The following is an 18,907-nucleotide window of genomic DNA, read 5'->3' as shown; positions in this document are numbered from 1 at the left end:
ACTACCGCCTACGCTACACAAACACAACTGCTCTACCCAAACCCTAAAACACTACCCCAGCATGACCCCCTACACTATACAAACACCACTGCACTACCCTTAACCCTAAATCTTCCCCCAGCAGGACCCCCTATACCACCCAAACACCACTGCACTACCCTAAACCCTAAATCTACCCCAGCACGATCCCCTACACTACCCAAACACCACTGCACTACACTAAACTCTAAAACACTACCCCCTACACTACACAAACACCACTGCACTACCCGAAACCCTAAATCTACCCACAGCACAACCCCCTACACTACCCAAACAACACTGAACTACCCTAAAGCCTAAAACACTACCCCAGCATGACCCCCTACACTACACAACCACGACTGCGCTATCCTAAACCCTAAATCTACCCCAGCACAAGCCCCTACTCTACACAAACACCACTGCACTACCCCAAACCCTAAATCTACCCCAGCACAACCCCCTACACTACACAAACACCACTGCACTGCCCTAGACCCTAAAACAAAACCCCAAGCTCGACCCCTACAATACCCAAACACCACTGCACTACCCTAAACCCTAAAACACTTCCCCCAGCACGACCCCCTACACTACATAAACACAACTACAGTACCCTAAACCCTAAAACCCTATCACCAGCACGACCCCCTACACTACACAAACACCACTGCACTACCCTAAACCCTAAAACCCTACCCCCAGCACGACCCCCTATACTACACAAATACCATTGCACTACCCTAAACCTTAAATCTGCCCACAACATGACCCCCTACTCTACCCAAACGCCACTGCACTACCCTAAACCCTAAAATACTACCCCCATCATAACCCCTATTCTACCCAAATACCACTGTGCTACCCTAAAGCCTAAAACACTACCCCCAGCTTGACCCCCTCCACTACCCAAACACCACTGCTCTACCCTAAACCTTAAAACACTACCCCCAGCTAGAACCCCTACACTACCCAAACACCACTGCGCTACCCTAAACCCTAAGTCACTACCCCTGGCACGACCCCCTACACTACATAACACCACTGCGCTACCCTAAACCCTAAAACACTACCCTCAGCATGACCCCTTACACTACCCAAATACCACTGCGTACCCTAAACCCTAAACACTACCCCAGCACGACCCCCAACACTACCCAGAAACCTCTGGACTATCCTAAACCCTAAACACTACACCAGCACAAGCCCCTACAGTACCCAAACACCTCTGCACTAATCTAAACCCTAAAACACTACCCCAGCACGAGCCCCTACAGTACCCAAACACCACTGCACTACCCTAAACCTAAAAACACATCTTCCTACACTACTCAAACACCAATGTACTACCCTTTATCCTAAAACACTGCCCCCAGCATCACCCCCTACACTACACAAACACCACTGCACTACCCTAAATCCTAAAACACTAACCCCTACGCTACACAAACACCACTGCACTACCCTAGACCCTGAAAACAATACCCCAGCATGACCCTCTACACTACACAAACACCACTGCACTACCATAAAGCCTAAGTCTACCCCCAGCATGACCCCCTATACTACCCAAACACCACGGCTCTAACCTAAACCCTAAATCAACCCCAGCACAATCCCCTATACTACCTAAAAACCCCTGAACTACACTAAACCCTAAAACACTACCCCCTACACTACACAAACACCACTGCACTACCCTAAACCCTGAACCACTACCCCCGGCACGACCCCCTACAGTACACAAACACCACTGCACTAACCTAAACCCTAAAACACTACCCCAGCATGACCCCCTACACTACACAAACACCACTGCTCTACCCTAAACCCTAAAACACTACCCCAGCATGACCGCTACAATACCCAAACACCACTGCACTACCCTAAACCCTAAAACACTACCCCCAGCACGACCCCCTACACTACACAAACACCACTGCACTACCCAAAAACCTAAAACACTACTGCCTACGCTACACAAACACCACTGCACAACCCAAACCCTAAAACACTACCCCAGCATGACCCCCTACACTATACAACACCACTGGACTACCCTTAACCCTAAATCTACCCCCAGCATGACCCCCTATACCACCCAAACACCACTGCACTACCCTAAACCCTAAATCTACCCCAGCACGATCCCCTACACTACCCAAACACCAATGCACTACACTAAATTCTAAAACACTGCCCCCTACACTACACAAACACCACTGCACTACCCTAAACCCTGAACCACTACCCTGAGCATGACCCCCTACACTACACAAACACCACTGCACTACCCTAAATCCTAAATCTACCCATAGCACAACCCCCTACACTACCCAAACACCACTGAACTACCCTAAAACCTAAAACACTACCCCAGCACAACCCCCTACACTACACAAACACCACTGCACTATCCTAAACCCTAAATCTACCCCAGCACGAGCCCCTACTCTACACAAACACCACTGCACTACCCTAAACCCTAAAACACTACCCCCAGCACGACCCCCTACACTACATAAACACAACTACAGGACCCTAAACCCTAAAACCCTATCACCAGCACGACCCCCTACACTACACAAACACCACTGCACTACCCTAAACCCTAAAACCCTACCCCCAGCACGACCTCCTATACTACACAAATACAATTGCACTACCCTAAACCCTAAATCTGCCCACAACATGACCCCCTACTCTACCTAAACACCACTGCACTACCCTAAACCCTAAAATACTACCCCCATCATAACCTCTATTCTACCCAAACACCACTGCACTACCCTAAACCCTAAAACACTACCCCCAGCACGACCCCCTACACTACACAAACACCACTGCACTACCCTAAAACCTAAAACACTACTGACTACCCTACACAAACACCACTGCACAACCCAAACCCTAAAACACTACCCCAGCATGACCCCCTAAACTATACAAACACCACTGGACTACCCTTAACCCTAAATCTACCCCCAGCATGACCCCCTATACCACCCAAACACCACTGCACTACCCTAAACCCTAAATCTACCCCAGCACGATCCCCTACACTACCCAAACACCAATGCACCACACTAAATTTTAAAACACTACCCCCTACACTACACAAACACCACTGCACTACCCTAAACCCTGAACCACTACCCTGAGCACGACCCCCTACACTACACAAACACCACTGCACTACCCTAAACCCTAAATCTACCCATAGCACAACCCCCTACACTACCCAAACACCACTGAACTACCCTAAGCCTAAAACACTACCCCAGCACGACCCCCTACACTACACAAACACCACTGCGCTATCCTAAACCCTAAATCTACCCCAGCACGAGCCCCTACTCTACACAAACACCACTGCACTACCCTAAATCCTAAAACACTACCCCCAGCACGACCCCCTACACTACATAAACACAACTACAGTACCCTAAACCCTAAAACCCTATCACCAGCACGACCCCCTACACTACACAAACACCACTGCACTACCCTAAACCCTAAAACCCTACCCCCAGCACGACCCCCTATACTACACAAATACCATTGCACTACCCTAAACCTTAAATCTGCCCACAACATGACCCCCTACTCTACCCAAACACCACTGCACTACCCTAAACCCTAAAATACTACCCCCAGCATAACCCCTACACTACCGAAATACCACTGTGCTACCCTAAACTCTACAACACTACCCCCAGCAAGACCCCCTACACTACCGAAACACCACTGCGCTACCCAAACCCTAAAACACTACCCACGGCGCGACCCCCTACACTACCCAAACACCACTGCGCTACCCTAAACCGTAAAACACTACCCACAGCACGACCCCCTACACTACCCAAACATCACTGTGCTACCCTAAACCCTAAAATACAACACCAGGCATGACCCCCTACACTACACAAACACCACTGCGCTTCCTTAAACCCTAAAACACTACCCCAGCACGACACCCTACACTACCGAAACACCTCTGCGCTACCATAAACACTAAAACCCTACTTCCAGCATGACCCCCTACACTACCCAAACACCACTGCGCTACCCTAAACACTACCCCCAGTACGACCCACTACACTACGCATACACCACTGCTCTACCCTAAACCCTAAAACACTGCCCCAGCAAGACCCCCTACACTACCCAAACACCACTGCGCTACCCTAAACACTACCCCCAGTATGACCCGCTACACTACGCATACACCACTGCTCTACCCTAAACCCTAAAACACTGCCCCAGCAAGACCCCCTACACTTCTCAAACACCACTGCGCTACCCTAAACCCTAAAACACTACCCCAGCATTACCCCTTACACTACCCAAACACCACTGTGCTACCCTAAACCCTAAACACTACACCAGCACGACCCCCAACACTACCCAGACACCTATGCACTACCCTAAATCCTAAACTCTACCTCAGCATAAGCACGTACAGTACCCAAACAACTCTGCACTAATCTAAACCCTAAAACATTACCCCAGCAGGAGCCCCTACTGTACCCAAACACCACTGCACTTCCCTAAACCCTAAATATACCCCCAACATGACCCCCTACGCTACCCTAACACCACTGCACTACCCTAAACCTTAAAACATAACCCCCTACACTACACAAACACCACTGCACCTCCCTAAAGTAAACCTTAAAACACTACCACCAGCATGACCCCCTACACTACACAAACACCACTGCACTACCCTAAACCCTACAACACTACCCCAGCATGACCCCCTACACTACACATACACCACTGCACTACTCAAAACCCTAAAACACTACCCCCTACACTACACAAACATCACTGCACTACCCCAAACCCTGAACCACTACCCCCAGCACGGCCCCCTACACTACATAAACACACCTGCACTACCCTAAACCCTAAAACACTACCCCAGCATGACCCCCTACACTTCAAAAACACCACTGCACTACCCTAAACCCTAAATCTACCCCCAGCACGATCCCCTATACTACCCAAACACCACTGCACTACCCTAAACCCTAAATCTACCCCCAGCATAACCCCCTACCCTACACAAACACCACTGCACTACCCTAAACACTAAAACACTACCCCCAGCACGACCCCTATAATACCCAAACACCACTGCACCACCCTAAACCCTAAAACACTACCCCCAGCACGACCCACTACACTACATAAACACCACTGCACTACCCTAAACCCTAAAACACTACCCTGTATGCTACACAAACACCACTGCACTACCCTAAACCCTAAAACACTACCCCAGCATGACCCCCTACACTACACAAACACCACTCCACTACCCTAAACACTAAATCTACCCCAGCACGATCCCCTATACTACCCAAACACCACTGCACTACCCAGACCCTAAAACCCTACTCACAGCACAACCCCCTATACTACACAAATACCATTACACTACCCGAAACCTTAAATGTACCCACAACATGACCCCCTACACTACCCAAACACCACTGCACTACCCTAAACCCTAAAATACTACCCCCAGCATGACCCCTACACTACCCAAATACCACTGTGCTACCCTAAACCCTAAAACACTACCCCAGCATGACCCCCTACACTACCCAAACACCACTGCTCTACCCAAACCCTAAAAAATACCCCCGGCACGACCCCCTACACTACCCAAACACCACTGCGCTACCCTAAACCCTAAAAACTACCCCTGGCACGACCCCCTACACTACCCAAACACCACTGTGCTACCCTAAACCATAAAATACTACCCCAGCACGACACCCTATACTACCCAAACACCACTGCGCTACCATAAACACTAAAACACTACCCCCAGCATGACCCCCTACACTACCCAAACACCACTGCGCTACCCTAAACCCTAATACACTACCCCCAGCACGACCCACTACACTACGCAAACACCACTGCTCTACCCTAAACCCTAAAACACTACCCCCAGCAAAACCCCCTACACTACGCAAACACCACTGCGCTACCCTAAACCCTAAAACACTGCCCCTAGCACGACCCCCTACGCTACCCAAACACCACTGCGCTACCCTAAACCCTAAAACACTACCCCCAGTACGAACCCCTACACTACCCAAACACCACAGCGCTACCCTAAACCCTAAAACACTACCCCAGCATTACCCTTTACACTACCCAAACACCACTGTGCTACCCTAAACCCTAAAATACTACACCAGGCACGACCCCCTACACTACACAAACACCACTGCGATTCCCTAAACCCTAAAACACTACCCCAGCATGACCCCCTACACTACCCAAACACCACTGCTCTACCCAAACCCTAAAAAATGACCCTTGGCACGACCCCCTACACTACCTAAACACCACTGCGCTACCCTAAACCCTAAAAACTACCCCTGGCACGACCCCCTACACTACCCAAACACCACTGTGCTACCCTAAACCATAAAATACTACACCAGGCACGACCCCCTCCACTACACAAACACCACTGCGCTTCCCTAAACCCTAAAACACTACCCCAGCACGACACCCTACACTACCCAAACACCACTGCGCTACCCTAAACACTAAAACACTACCCCCAGCATGACCCCTACACTACCCAAACACCACTGCGCTACCCTAAACCCTAATACACTACCCTCAGCACGACCCACTACACTACGCAAACACCACTGCTCTACCCTAAACCCTGAAACACTACCCCAGCAAGACCCCCTACACTACGCAAACACCACTGTGCTACTCTAAACCCTAAAACACTGCCCCTATCACGACCCCCTACACTACCCAAACACCACTGCGCTACCCTAAATCCTAAAACACTACCCCCAGCATGACCCCCTACACTACCCAAACACCACAGCGCTACCCTAAACCCTAAAACACTTCCCCAGCATTACCCTTTACACGACCCAAACACCACTGTGCTACCCTAAACCCTAAAATACTACACCAGGCACGACCCCCTACACTACACAAACACCACTGCGATTCCCTAAACCCTAAAACACTAACCCAGCATGACACCCTACACTACCCAAACACCACTGCGCTACCCTAAACACTAAAACACTACCCCCCAGCATGACCCCCACCACTACCCAAACACCACTGCGCTACCCTAAACCCTAAAACACTACCCCCAGCATGACCCGCTACACTACGCAAACACCACTGCTCTACCCTAAACCCTAAAACACTACCCCCAGCAAGACCCCCTACACTATGCAAACACCACTGCGCTACCCTAAACCCTAAAACACTGCCCTCAGCACGACCCCCTACACTACCCAAACACCACTGCACTACCCTAAACCCTAAAACACTACCCCATACGCTACACAATCACCACTGCACTACCCTAAACCCTAAAACACTACCCCCTACACTACACAAACACCACTGCACTACCCTAAACCCTGAACCACTACCCCCAGCACGGCCCCCTACACTACACAAACACCATGGCACTACCCTAAAACACTACCCCAGCATGACCCCCTATACTACCCAAACACCACTACACTACCCTAGACCCTAAATGTACCCCAGCATGACCCCTATACTACCCAAACACCACCGCACTACTCTAAACCCTAAAACACTACCCCCTACACTACACAAACATCACTTGGCACTACCCTAAAACACTACCCCAGCACGACCCCCTACACTACACAAACACCACTGCAATACCCTATTCCCTAAATCTACCCCAGCACGACCCGAACTCTACACAAACACCAATGCACTACCTTAAACCCTAAATCTACCCCCAGAACAACCCCCTACACTACACAAACACCACTGCACTACCCTAAACCCTAAAACACTACCCCCAGCATGACCCCTACAATACCCAAACACCGCTGCACAACCCTAAATCCTAAAACACTAGCCCCAGCACAACCCCCTACACTACATAAACACCACTGCACAACCCTAAACCCTAAAACACTACCCCCTACCCTACACAAACACCACTGCACTACCCTAAACCCTAAAACCCTATCCCCAGCATGACCCCCTACACTACACAAACACCACTGCATTACCCTAAACCCTAAATCTACCCCCAGCACGACCCCTACTCTACACAAACACCAGTGCACTACCCTAAACCTGAATTCTACCCCCAGCACAACCCCCTACACTAAACGAACACCACTGCACTACCCTAAACCCTAAAACACAACCCCAGCACGACCCCTACAATACGTAGACACCACTGCACTACCCTAAACCCTAAAACACTATCCCCAGCACGACCCCCTACGCTACATAAATACCACTGCACTACCCTAATCCCTAAAACACTACCCTTACACTACACAAACACCACTGCACTACCCTAAACCCTAAAACCCTATCCCCAGCACGACCCCCCACACATCACAAACACCACTGCACTACCCAAAACCCTACCCCCAGCATGACCCCCATACTACACAAACACCTTTGCACTACCCAAAACCTTAAATCTACCCCCAACATGACCCCCTACACTACCCAAACACCACTGTACTACCCTAAACCCTAAAATACTACCCCCAGCATGACCCCTACACTACCCAAATACCACTGCGCTACCCTAAACCCTAAAACACTACCCCAGCACGACCCCTACATGATGAGGAATTTATGCAGTGCCTCGTTTCGTATCCTCCTTCACAAAGATGTCTGTTTGAAGTTTCACAGTTTGACTTTTAGCATAGTTTGTTTCCATGCCTCTAGACTGAGGAAAAGTATTTCACTAGAGCGATGTCACATAATTGAGCCCTCCATTAAGACCTATGAAAGTGCCTCTGTCCTTTTTCAAAGGTTTGTCATGGATATTTCTGCCGGCCGTTTGTGCAAATGTAGACATTATTCAGAGCATGCGAAGCAGTAGGACAATTGAACTCTGAAAGATCGCTTGCCACTTAAACGGTAAGGTAGGTGTAAAAAGGGGCGTGGCCTCGGACTACCTCTCTGCAATGCAGCTCTGTGGCGCTTACTGGAGGTACCTGGTGGGCTAGGTGGCCATCAGGGACCCTCAGGATTTAAGGGGACTTAATCCTCAAACTTACAACGCTCCAGGGGGCGTGTTTGCACAGTGGTACTGGGAGGGGGCGGGGCCTGATAAAACAAGTGTGCAAATGTGCCCCCTAGCTCCTTATAAATTGGGGGATTAAGTCCCCTTGAATCCTGAGGTTCCCTGGGGGCCAACTAACCCACAGGTACCTCCAGTAAGCTCCACAGAGCTGCGTTGCAGAGAGATGTAAAAAGGGGCGTGGCCTCGGAAACACCTCTGCAACACAGCTCTGTGGCTATTACTGGAGGTACCTGGTGGGCTAGTTGGCCCGTAGGGACCCTCAGGACTCAAAGGGACTTAATCCCCCAATTTACAACACGCCACGGGGCCCGTTTACACATGTTATAGTTTGAAATTAGCATTTAAAAAACCTTTGAAATTCACTGAAAAAAACATAGGTTTCAGGGACATTATAGATAGAAATTAGCATTTAAAAAACCTTTGAAATTCACTGAAAAATCCATACGTTTCAGACACATTATAGTTAGGAATTAGCATTTAAAAAACCTTAGAAATTCACTGAAAAAACCATAGGTTTCAGGGACGTTATAGTTAGCTGGACATTTAACTCGTACAAAACCATAGAAATTCCTCCATTATAGTTAGTTCTGCTAACTATAACTCTCGTGCCCGCAATCCACTGCTGATGATGTCACATATTACATCATTCATGACATGGTCAGTGACATCACTGATGACATCACTGATGACATCATCCATGTGACAAGCTAATACACCTCATCACACACTACTATAACCTTTGATCACTCACTATACAATACAGAGTACAATTTTTTAAACAATTTACATACCAATACCAGTTACTACATACCCACTCGCTGATTCCTAGGTCTACACACACAACTACCCATTCACCCACAGAGTTACTCATACGTGCAGTCACTAACCAATAGAACACTATCAAATGCACTCATACACCTATATAGACATTGACACATCAGCAGTCATCCTAGTCGGTTATGCAGTCATCCTACTCACTCATGCAAAGAATCAATCCCACTTAAATTTACTCACATACACAGTTATACACACAACACCTAATTTATTCATACAAAAAGTAAACCATACTTACTATGTTATAAAATCACTATTACATGTATACACTCATCCATACAATCACTCTAACAATTACTAACTCTTACTAATAGGTATTTATATACACCAACGGTCACATACACTGCTTTTTATTTTTGTACTTCATTACAGATGTCCCCCTGACACATATATTCACTCATCAACACACCCATAAACATACTCACTCACCTAAACAACTATTTCCACATGCACTCCTAAACCCACACACCTAGTCAATGAACCCCTTATACATCTATGCACAGTCACACATCTCCCACTCAACCAGATATACACTCAGTCTCCCATACAAATACTCAGCCAACTAATCAATAAGTAATATAGACACTCATGTAGCTAGTGACCAACTGATGCAGCAGATTACACAACAACAGACAGAGTGAGACAGACATTCACACAGTTTAGTCACTAACCCATGTATTTAGAGAGATACTTTTAATTACTCACTTAAACAGTCAATCACACAGCTACTAAATCCTCTATCCAGACATTTTTATATCCACTCATTCTTCAATGTAGATTGCTATATATATAATACATATTTAAATATCAAACAAAACAACATTCATTGGATGATGTCATCAGTGATGTCATCAGTGATGTCATTTGAGATGTCATCAGTGATGTCATCAGTGATGTCACTGACCATGTCATGAATAATGTAATATGTGACATCATCAGCAGTGCATTGCGGACGCGCGAGTTATAGTTAGCAGAACTAACTATAACGGGGGAATTTCAATGGTTTTGTTCGAGTGAAATGTCCAGCTAACTATAACGCCCCTGAAACCTATGGTTTTTTCAGTGAATATATATGCTGTTAGTTACATTGCTTATCACTGCCCTAATTGATTTTCTTCTTTTTGCTGCCAGGAGGTTGAGGAAAAGAGTATCAGTGAAGACATCGTTGGGAAGCGAACATCATCAATGATTCTGAAGCCAGGACCAAAGGCCACCAAGGTACTTACATTTGGGATGGCAGATTTACAAACATTTGACACAACACAATGCGGCAAGACCACTTGCTGTGCTGCCTCAAATGTAGAGGGCAGGAATGTGCCATATCTACTAAGTTATGGTGCATTCCTCTTCTCCCTCTGTGCTGGTGCACTTGTGGCTGTCAAGAGTCAAGAGTCAACAGAGGCTCCCTTGCACCATGGTGTAAGGGTGCCTACCCTGCAGCCTGGATTGTTTTTGCACATGACGGGACACCTTCCTGTGAAAAACCAATCCTCTGAGGCTTTTTCCTCTTTCAGTGTGTGCTGAAGAATGCAGCACATGCAGAAAGAGTTAAAAACAGAGAAATACACATATATCTCTTTACTATGCCTCCACTGGGAAAGTGTACCATTTTGATGCATTCTCAGGTTTGCTAGTGTTAGTTAATCTGAGAATATGCCAAGATTGGTAGGTAGATGCATGGAAACACCAATGCCATCCCCCATGGAACTCTGTACCAGGGCAGAGTAACGCAAGGCAATTGCTTTGCATTACTCCAGGTTTACTATGCCACTAAGAGCCATGCAATTTGGCTCTTGGTGGCATAGTAAATATCACCTAGAGGGCTTGTGTTGCCTTGCGTCACCTTGTGTGATGCAAGGGTAACTCAAGCCCTTTAACAATCTGGCCCTAATTCTGTGGCACAAAATACCTCCAAACACTGGCATAACAAAACTTGAGGAGGTCCCCTGTAAAGTACATGGAAGGGGGCCCCCTCCCTCTGGACAAAGTGAGCTGCTCTCAGGCCTGGTCGTGTGCACAGAGCCAGAGGGGGTTTATTTTAAGCCACTGCACCCCAAAAGCCATTGACATTTACATAAAGCTCTAAATAGATCAAACCGTCTTGAACTGCTGGTTGATACTAAGGAAAAAAGAAAACTGTTTATAAAACGAAGTTAAATTAAAATGGTATGAAAAGGGTGGAGTATCCAACATTTATATAGAATAAGGCATCTTAATTACACCTGCGCATCATAAGTGTTAGTTGAAATTGCTGGTAGCCAGCAGGCTAACCAGTCTGACAACGCTCTACCAAAATGAACCTGCAGGCTTTCAAATGTTTGATCAATAAACAAAACTTAATAAATCCAAAAAACATGTGTTGCAGTTCTTCAATTTCAATTTTTTACTTGTTGTTTGGGTGCATACATCTTCAGTTTATATCATTTGTATACTCCATCAGCAATTCCTTTGAAAGTTCAAATTCATGTATGGAGATAAACTTCTCGCTCAACCAGAACCCACTGCATTTCGAGTGCATAACCCTTCATCAGGGGTAACTGCAATAAGATTTGCAAATGTGATGTCATCAGCGAGTCAATGGAACCCGATCTCATTACACCCAGAGTGTGTGGTCACCTCATATCCCACCAAGTGTATGACAGGCATCTTGTGTGTCAAAGTTACAAACCAAAGTCCAGAAATCATAGACCAACATTGGCAGATACATCATGCAATTGAAAAACATTACAAACCAAGTGCTTGAGAAGTGACCTTGAAACAAAAACCATAAACCAACAAGCATTGGTAAATGCATTGGGTTTTGCCTATGTGATTACTAATACGCTTTTTTTTGTTGTAAGTTGTAGTTTGCTGAGTAGGTGTGTCACGATTCGCTCCCTGCGCACTCATGCCCACCACCAGGGGGTCAAATTGTGTGACATTCCTGTTTACAAATAATCTTCCAGACCCTCCCCTGCATGCATATACTGACTTTGGAAATTGTCATCCAGTCCCAATCCATGCCAGGTTTTGTGAAAATCAGCCTGCTCATGCTTGAAACTCCATTCCCTAGAATTCCCTGCTCACTGCTTCGTCTCCAACTCTGCAGGCCGAGGATGAGTGGAGGAATTCAGCTCACCTGTGGCTGGCTGCTTGTAGCCTGGTCACACTTGATGCATGTGGTTACTGTGAGCTCTGTTAAGCCCCGGCTCCTTTCAGTCCAGCGCTGTTCACTGTAGCTGTGTACCAGTGAGACTGATCCTGGATTCCTGAGCTTTTGATATTCCTTGATTGCTGAGCTTTTGATAGTCCTTGATTCTTGAGCTATAGCTAATCCTATTCCTTGGTTCCTGAACTATAGATATTCATCGGGCCTGAATTAGCACTGCCTGCGGTGCTACCTTGTTTCCTGAGTTCCCGAGCTATGGTTATTCCTTGTTCCTGTTCCTGAGCAGCAGTTTTCCTTGTCTCTGATTTGTACTGCTTGCAGTGCTCTCTTGACTCCTTGTTTCGTGAGCTCTGTCTATTTCCTGTTTCCAAAACTAGCACTGCCTGCCAGTGCTACTTAGATTCCAGACAAATAGCTATTCATTGTTTCTGAATTAGCGCTGCTTGCAGTGCTTCCTAGATTCCTTGATTCTAGAGCTATTGCTGTTCCTTGTTCCTAAACTAGCACTGCCTTCAGCTCTATTTTGATTCCTGAGCTTAGCTAATTTCTTATTTATGAACTAGCTCTGCCTACAGTGCTACCTTATTTAGTTGATTCCTGATCCATTACTACTCTAGTGCTCCCTTGAGCCGCTCTCCTTCTGTATTTACCTTTCCCCAAATCCTGCGTATCTTTCTGTTACCTTTGTTCAAGTTCCTAGTTTGCTATTCTTCCTATTACTGCTGTCTTGCTTCCAGTTTCCTTGTATATTTGTTACTTGCTTTCTGCCAAGTGTGCCCTTTATTGTTCCTCCTTTCTTGCCTTTCCTGTTAAGCACTCCTCCTTTCTAGCTCCTTGTCTATCGTGCTTGTGTTTAGTTCTACCACCTTGCTTTTACCGCCTTGCGTGTTCCTGTTTGATCTCCAAGATCCGTGGGCACAACTGACAACCTACGAGCTGTTTCTTGTCTACTGTGAGTATTGTCTTTGAGTTACATTTATATCACCGCCATGGGTATCAGCTCCACAGACCCTACCTTTCCATGTATATCCTATATGTGGGTATTTGCAGTCAACATCTTTAACAGCAATTATGAGTGAGGAACTTACTGAGCTTCAATCTTACCATATGGATCTTCCGAGTGCTTTATTGTTAATGTTGTTATAGGTCTCGCACGCCCGCCTTGGGTGTTGGCTATTCTGAATGACAAATCCCATCGTGAGCGCCTACCCTTTCTGAGTCTTAACCATCTTGTTCCCTTGTGCGGGCGTCCCCTTTGAATACCTTTTTGCCTCTGACTCTCTGGGTAATCCTGGGCACTGCTGAAATCCCCTTTCTGCTTACTTTTTCTTCCCAGCCACCAGTCCTTGCCCAAGTCACTGACTGTGTTCCAAATATAGTCCAGGACAGTCCTGACAAGTTGCACAATATAGGTTACAGAAACTCTGTTAAACTTTTATGACTTGAGCCGTTGCAATGTTCATCACAGTTTGAGGTGAAGTTTTCTTTCATGCACCACAAGTAGCTGTGATGTATTCTAGTGTGCAGATGTGCTGCCCAGCCTACACCATGAGAAGAGATCAGGTGTTTTAGTGTTTACAAGACCAAGATTTCACGAGCACAGCCAATAGCTGTGTAGCCAAAACCTATAAGCAAGGTCTTCTTCCTCCTCCTTTAGTATCTGGCAGGTGCACAGAGATGTTTTGTGGCCTGTAAAGCATTATGGTTCATTTCCAGCACTCCTGAATGACCAGCCCTTTTTCTTGGCAGTCAATCAAGTTGCCTGGCACACAATTGTTGGAACCATGGGCTCACTCATTGACATTGGCTCTAATTTTGCAACACAAAACATTCTCCACCACAGAACCACATTACCATCATAAAATCCCGTGATCAGTACAGATTGAGAAGTATTAATAACTAGGGGCCAGATGTACAACAGTTTTTCACATGCGCAAACAGGTTTGCGAACCCGTATACGCATGCAAAAACGAATAGGGGTATGTACCATTCCAAAATAGCGAGTCTAAATTTATTTGCCACTCGCTATTTTGGAATTGCGAGTTGCTAGTAGGAATGGGCGTTCCCTTCCTAAAATCGAGCGCAACCCCATGTACAAATGTTTGGGACCCCAATTGCGGTCGCAAAACACTCGCAAATTACCACCCCAGTACACCACTGTAAGTAAAACAAAATAAGCATGTATAAATTGAAGAATGCAGTAACATTTACTAATCTCTAAAAAGTTCATGAGGAATTGTCTTTCTTCAAGTAGTGGCCCATTGATAAAAACTATAATCCACATAGAAACCACAGAACAAAATGGAATTTTTTAAAACAAAGATGTCTATGAACTTCCGTTCGTCAGTGGCCTGAGGTTTGCTGTGCCTTCTCACAACCAGCAGAGACTCTAGGTCACCGCTACAACCAACAGAGACTCTGGGTCACCTCCACAACCAGCAGAGACTCTGAGTTACCTCCACAACCGGCAGATACTCTGGGTCACCTCCACAACCAGCAGAGACTCCGGGTCGCCTCCACAATTAGCAGAGGCTCTAGATCACCATCACAACCAGCAGAGACACTAGGTTTCTCCACAACCAGCACACACTCTAGGTCACCTCCACAGCCAGCAGAAACTCTGGGTCACCTCCACAACTAGCAGAGACTTTATGACACCGCCGCAACCAGCAGAGAACCTCCACAACCAGCAAAGACTCTAGGTCACCTCCACAAGTAGCAGAAACTCTGGGTCACCTCCACAACTAGCAGAGATGCTAGGTGACCTCCACAACCAGCAGAGACTCTAGGTTGCCTACACTTGCCACTGAGTTTAAGATAGCCTGGCTGATGAGGGTTATGAACCTGAAACCGGTCCCAAGATGCTTGTTTCCGGTCCAGGGAAGACATGGCTTGGCAGTTCGGGCTGGACTGTTCCCATGAGGCACAGGGTCAGACTGATTTGCATATGGCCATGTCTGAACTGGGGTAGTGGAGTGAGCTAAAGAATGATGATGGATTAAACGCAGATCAGTTGACTGGGGGTGAGTGTTTGATTTGCTCAAATGCTCCGTCCATCATCCCCTTTGGTATCACCTACACAACCAGCAGAGATCTAGCTTACCTACACAATCAGCAGAGACTCTGGGTCGCCTCCACAACCAGCAGAGACTCTGGCTCACCTCCACAACCAATGGAGACTCTGGCTCACCTCCACAACCAGCGGAGACTCTGGATTGTCTCCACAACTAGCAGAAACTCTGGGTCACTTGCACAACCAGCAGAGATGCTAGGTCACCTCCAAAACCAGCAGAGACTCTAGGTCGCCTCCAAAACCAGCAGAGACTCTGGCTCACCATCCACAACCAGGAGAAATTCTCGGTCACCTTCACAACCAGCAGAGACACAGGGTCAACTTCACAACAAGGAGAAACTCTAGGTCACCTCCACAACCAGCAGAGACTGTAGATTGTCTCCACAATCAGCAAAGACTCTTGGCCACCTCCACAACCAGCAGAGAATCTAGGTCGCTTCCACAACCAGCAAAGACTCTAGGTTGCTTCCACAACTAGCAGCGACTGTGAGTCACCTCCGCAACTAGTAGAGATTCTGGGTCAGCTCCACAACCAGAAGAGACTCTGGGACACCTACACAATCAGCAAGAATTCTGGGTCAACACCGCAACCAGCAGAGTCTCTGGTCCACCTTTACAACCGCCAGAGACTCTAGGTCGCCTCCACAACCAGCAGAGACTCTAGGTCACCTCCAAAGCCAGCAGAGACTCTAGCTCACCTCCACAACCAGCAGAGACTCTGGATTACCTTCACATCCAGCATTCTAGCTGACATAAACAACTAGCAGAGACTCTATGCCACCTCCACAAACAGCAATGTCTGAGTCACCTCCAGAACCAGCAAAGATTCTGGGTCACCTCCACAATCAGCAGAGACTCTGGCTCACCTCCTCAACCAGTAGAGACTCTGGGTCACCCCCACAACCCAGCAGAGACTCTGGGTCATCTCCACAACCAGCAGTAATTCTGGGTCACCTCTACAACCAGCAGAGACTCAGGGTCACCTCCACAACCAGCAGAGAATCTAGGTCACCCCCAGTACTCATAATTGTGTGTAGCTCCAAGTCGTCTATCAGCCACGTCACCTGGGACAATCGTTCTATAACATGATACCTAAATTATGCTGCATGTGTCCTGAACAGCTTATAGTGGCCTCAAAAATTGTGAAATAGAAGAATAGTTAATCTAACTGTTCAAATTCATGCTGATGTAATGTTTTGCTTCGTCCTTAGGTTCCTGTTGAAGGCCTCGCTATCGTGCACCAGTTCCCATTCTCTTCAGGCCTACAGAGGATGTCGGTTGTCACACAGGTAGTAGGAGGCGATCAGTGCCTGGCCTTCATGAAAGGGGCACCAGAGAAGGTGATCAGCTTCTGCAGACCTGAGACAGGTATTCAGATACATGGAGTAAAAACAACTCACCAGTGAGCATTTACTACTTTAGGAAATCTTGTAGGGTTCACTGGTCCCTTCTCCATAAGTAGGCATGAGGGTCCCCAGTGAGGATCTTATAAAGTTCCAGAACTCTATTGTGATTTGCAATATAGACTGCCTCCTAGTACACCACTAACACCTCTCCGTATGGATCTAGGGATTAGACCCATTGAGGATGAAGCTGCTCTTAGACCTATATTATACTGGCGGCGCCTGTGGTGCACCCCTGAATTAGCCTCTTATAGAGAAGAATTGACTGATGTCATGGGGCTGCTAGGTGCAGGGAAGTTGCCTTGGCTGTTGTATGTCAAGAAAACATGTGAGGACCTGGGCAGGGGCAGTCTGTGGCACAATGTAGAAGAAATCTCCCAAATGACTTCCAGAAAAGCCTTGGTAGAGAGTTATAGAGACCATAAACTCACCGTGCTTGAGAGGAGACCCTCAGTGGGGCGACTGACAGCTGAGTTTCTGGAAGAAAAAAGCACATATATCTTAGAACCAGTGTTGGACGACATACAGCCGCTCTTGGCTAAGAAGCTTTATCTGCAATTTAGGTATGGAGTCAGTAAGTCATAGTACTTTATTTCGATAAATCAATATCATAAAAAGACAAGGGAAATAAAATAAATACACTCAGACAGAAAATACAATTAATACAGGATAAAAGCATATCTCATATGCAATCAATCATTATATACACATAAATAATGCTAAAATAGATACATGCTATAAAATGCAATACTAAATATACGTTAAAAAGAGGTCAGTTAAGATAAAAAGAGCTATACAAAACATTTACATAGGATCAATATAAGAATCTTCCATCGAATGACCACTAACCATGAGCAAAATACAGTTCAACTTTTTAAGGACCCAAGTTCGAGGTGATATCAATCAGCAACCTTTTCTTAACTCTAATCGCCCCCACTAAAAAATTAGCAACGTGAAAGGTTATCCTCGGGGTCTGTAATAACTGTAAAAATAAAAGAGCGGGCTTGACCTGTATAAACCCAGCCTCTTTGAGGATCGGGAGCAAGTATTTCCTTCTTAAAGCCGTGAAGTGGTCACAGAACATCAAAAAATGCAAAGTGTTCTGGGTCGAGAAATTGTCACAATTACATGGCAGGGCGTTTTCGGGAGAACACCAAGTCGGAAAATGACCCAAAGTTAAATGGATCAGGTTCAACCGAAAACGGGTTAGGAGAAAGCGATGATAAGGCAGGTTGACGATGGATAAATATGGTTCCAGGCCAGCGTGAGTGCTTAGAATAATACCCGCCCTTACCATAGGTTTCTCAAGTTCTATTTTT

General features: G+C 46.7%; 1 protein-coding gene across 3 annotated transcripts in view; it reads left to right on the top strand.

Annotated features, from left to right (window-relative positions):
- The window catches only part of LOC146788641 (putative cation-transporting ATPase 13A4), a 750,103-nt gene that overhangs the window by 500,148 nt on the left and 231,048 nt on the right, over positions 1-18,907 (top strand). For all 3 annotated transcript variants that reach the window (XM_085635845.1, XM_085635843.1, XM_085635846.1), the window contains exons 15-16: positions 11,096-11,182; positions 17,397-17,553. In XM_085635845.1, the coding sequence (XP_085491971.1) occupies positions 11,096-11,182; positions 17,397-17,553 (244 nt within the window). The remainder of the gene's footprint in view (positions 1-11,095; positions 11,183-17,396; positions 17,554-18,907) is intronic.

The sequence above is a fragment of the Triturus cristatus genome, chromosome 11, assembly GCF_964204655.1.
Source record: "Triturus cristatus chromosome 11, aTriCri1.1, whole genome shotgun sequence".
NCBI lineage: Eukaryota > Metazoa > Chordata > Amphibia > Caudata > Salamandridae > Triturus > Triturus cristatus.
Note: the sequence above shows the minus strand (reverse complement) of the source record. Positions and strands in the feature narration are given on the sequence as shown.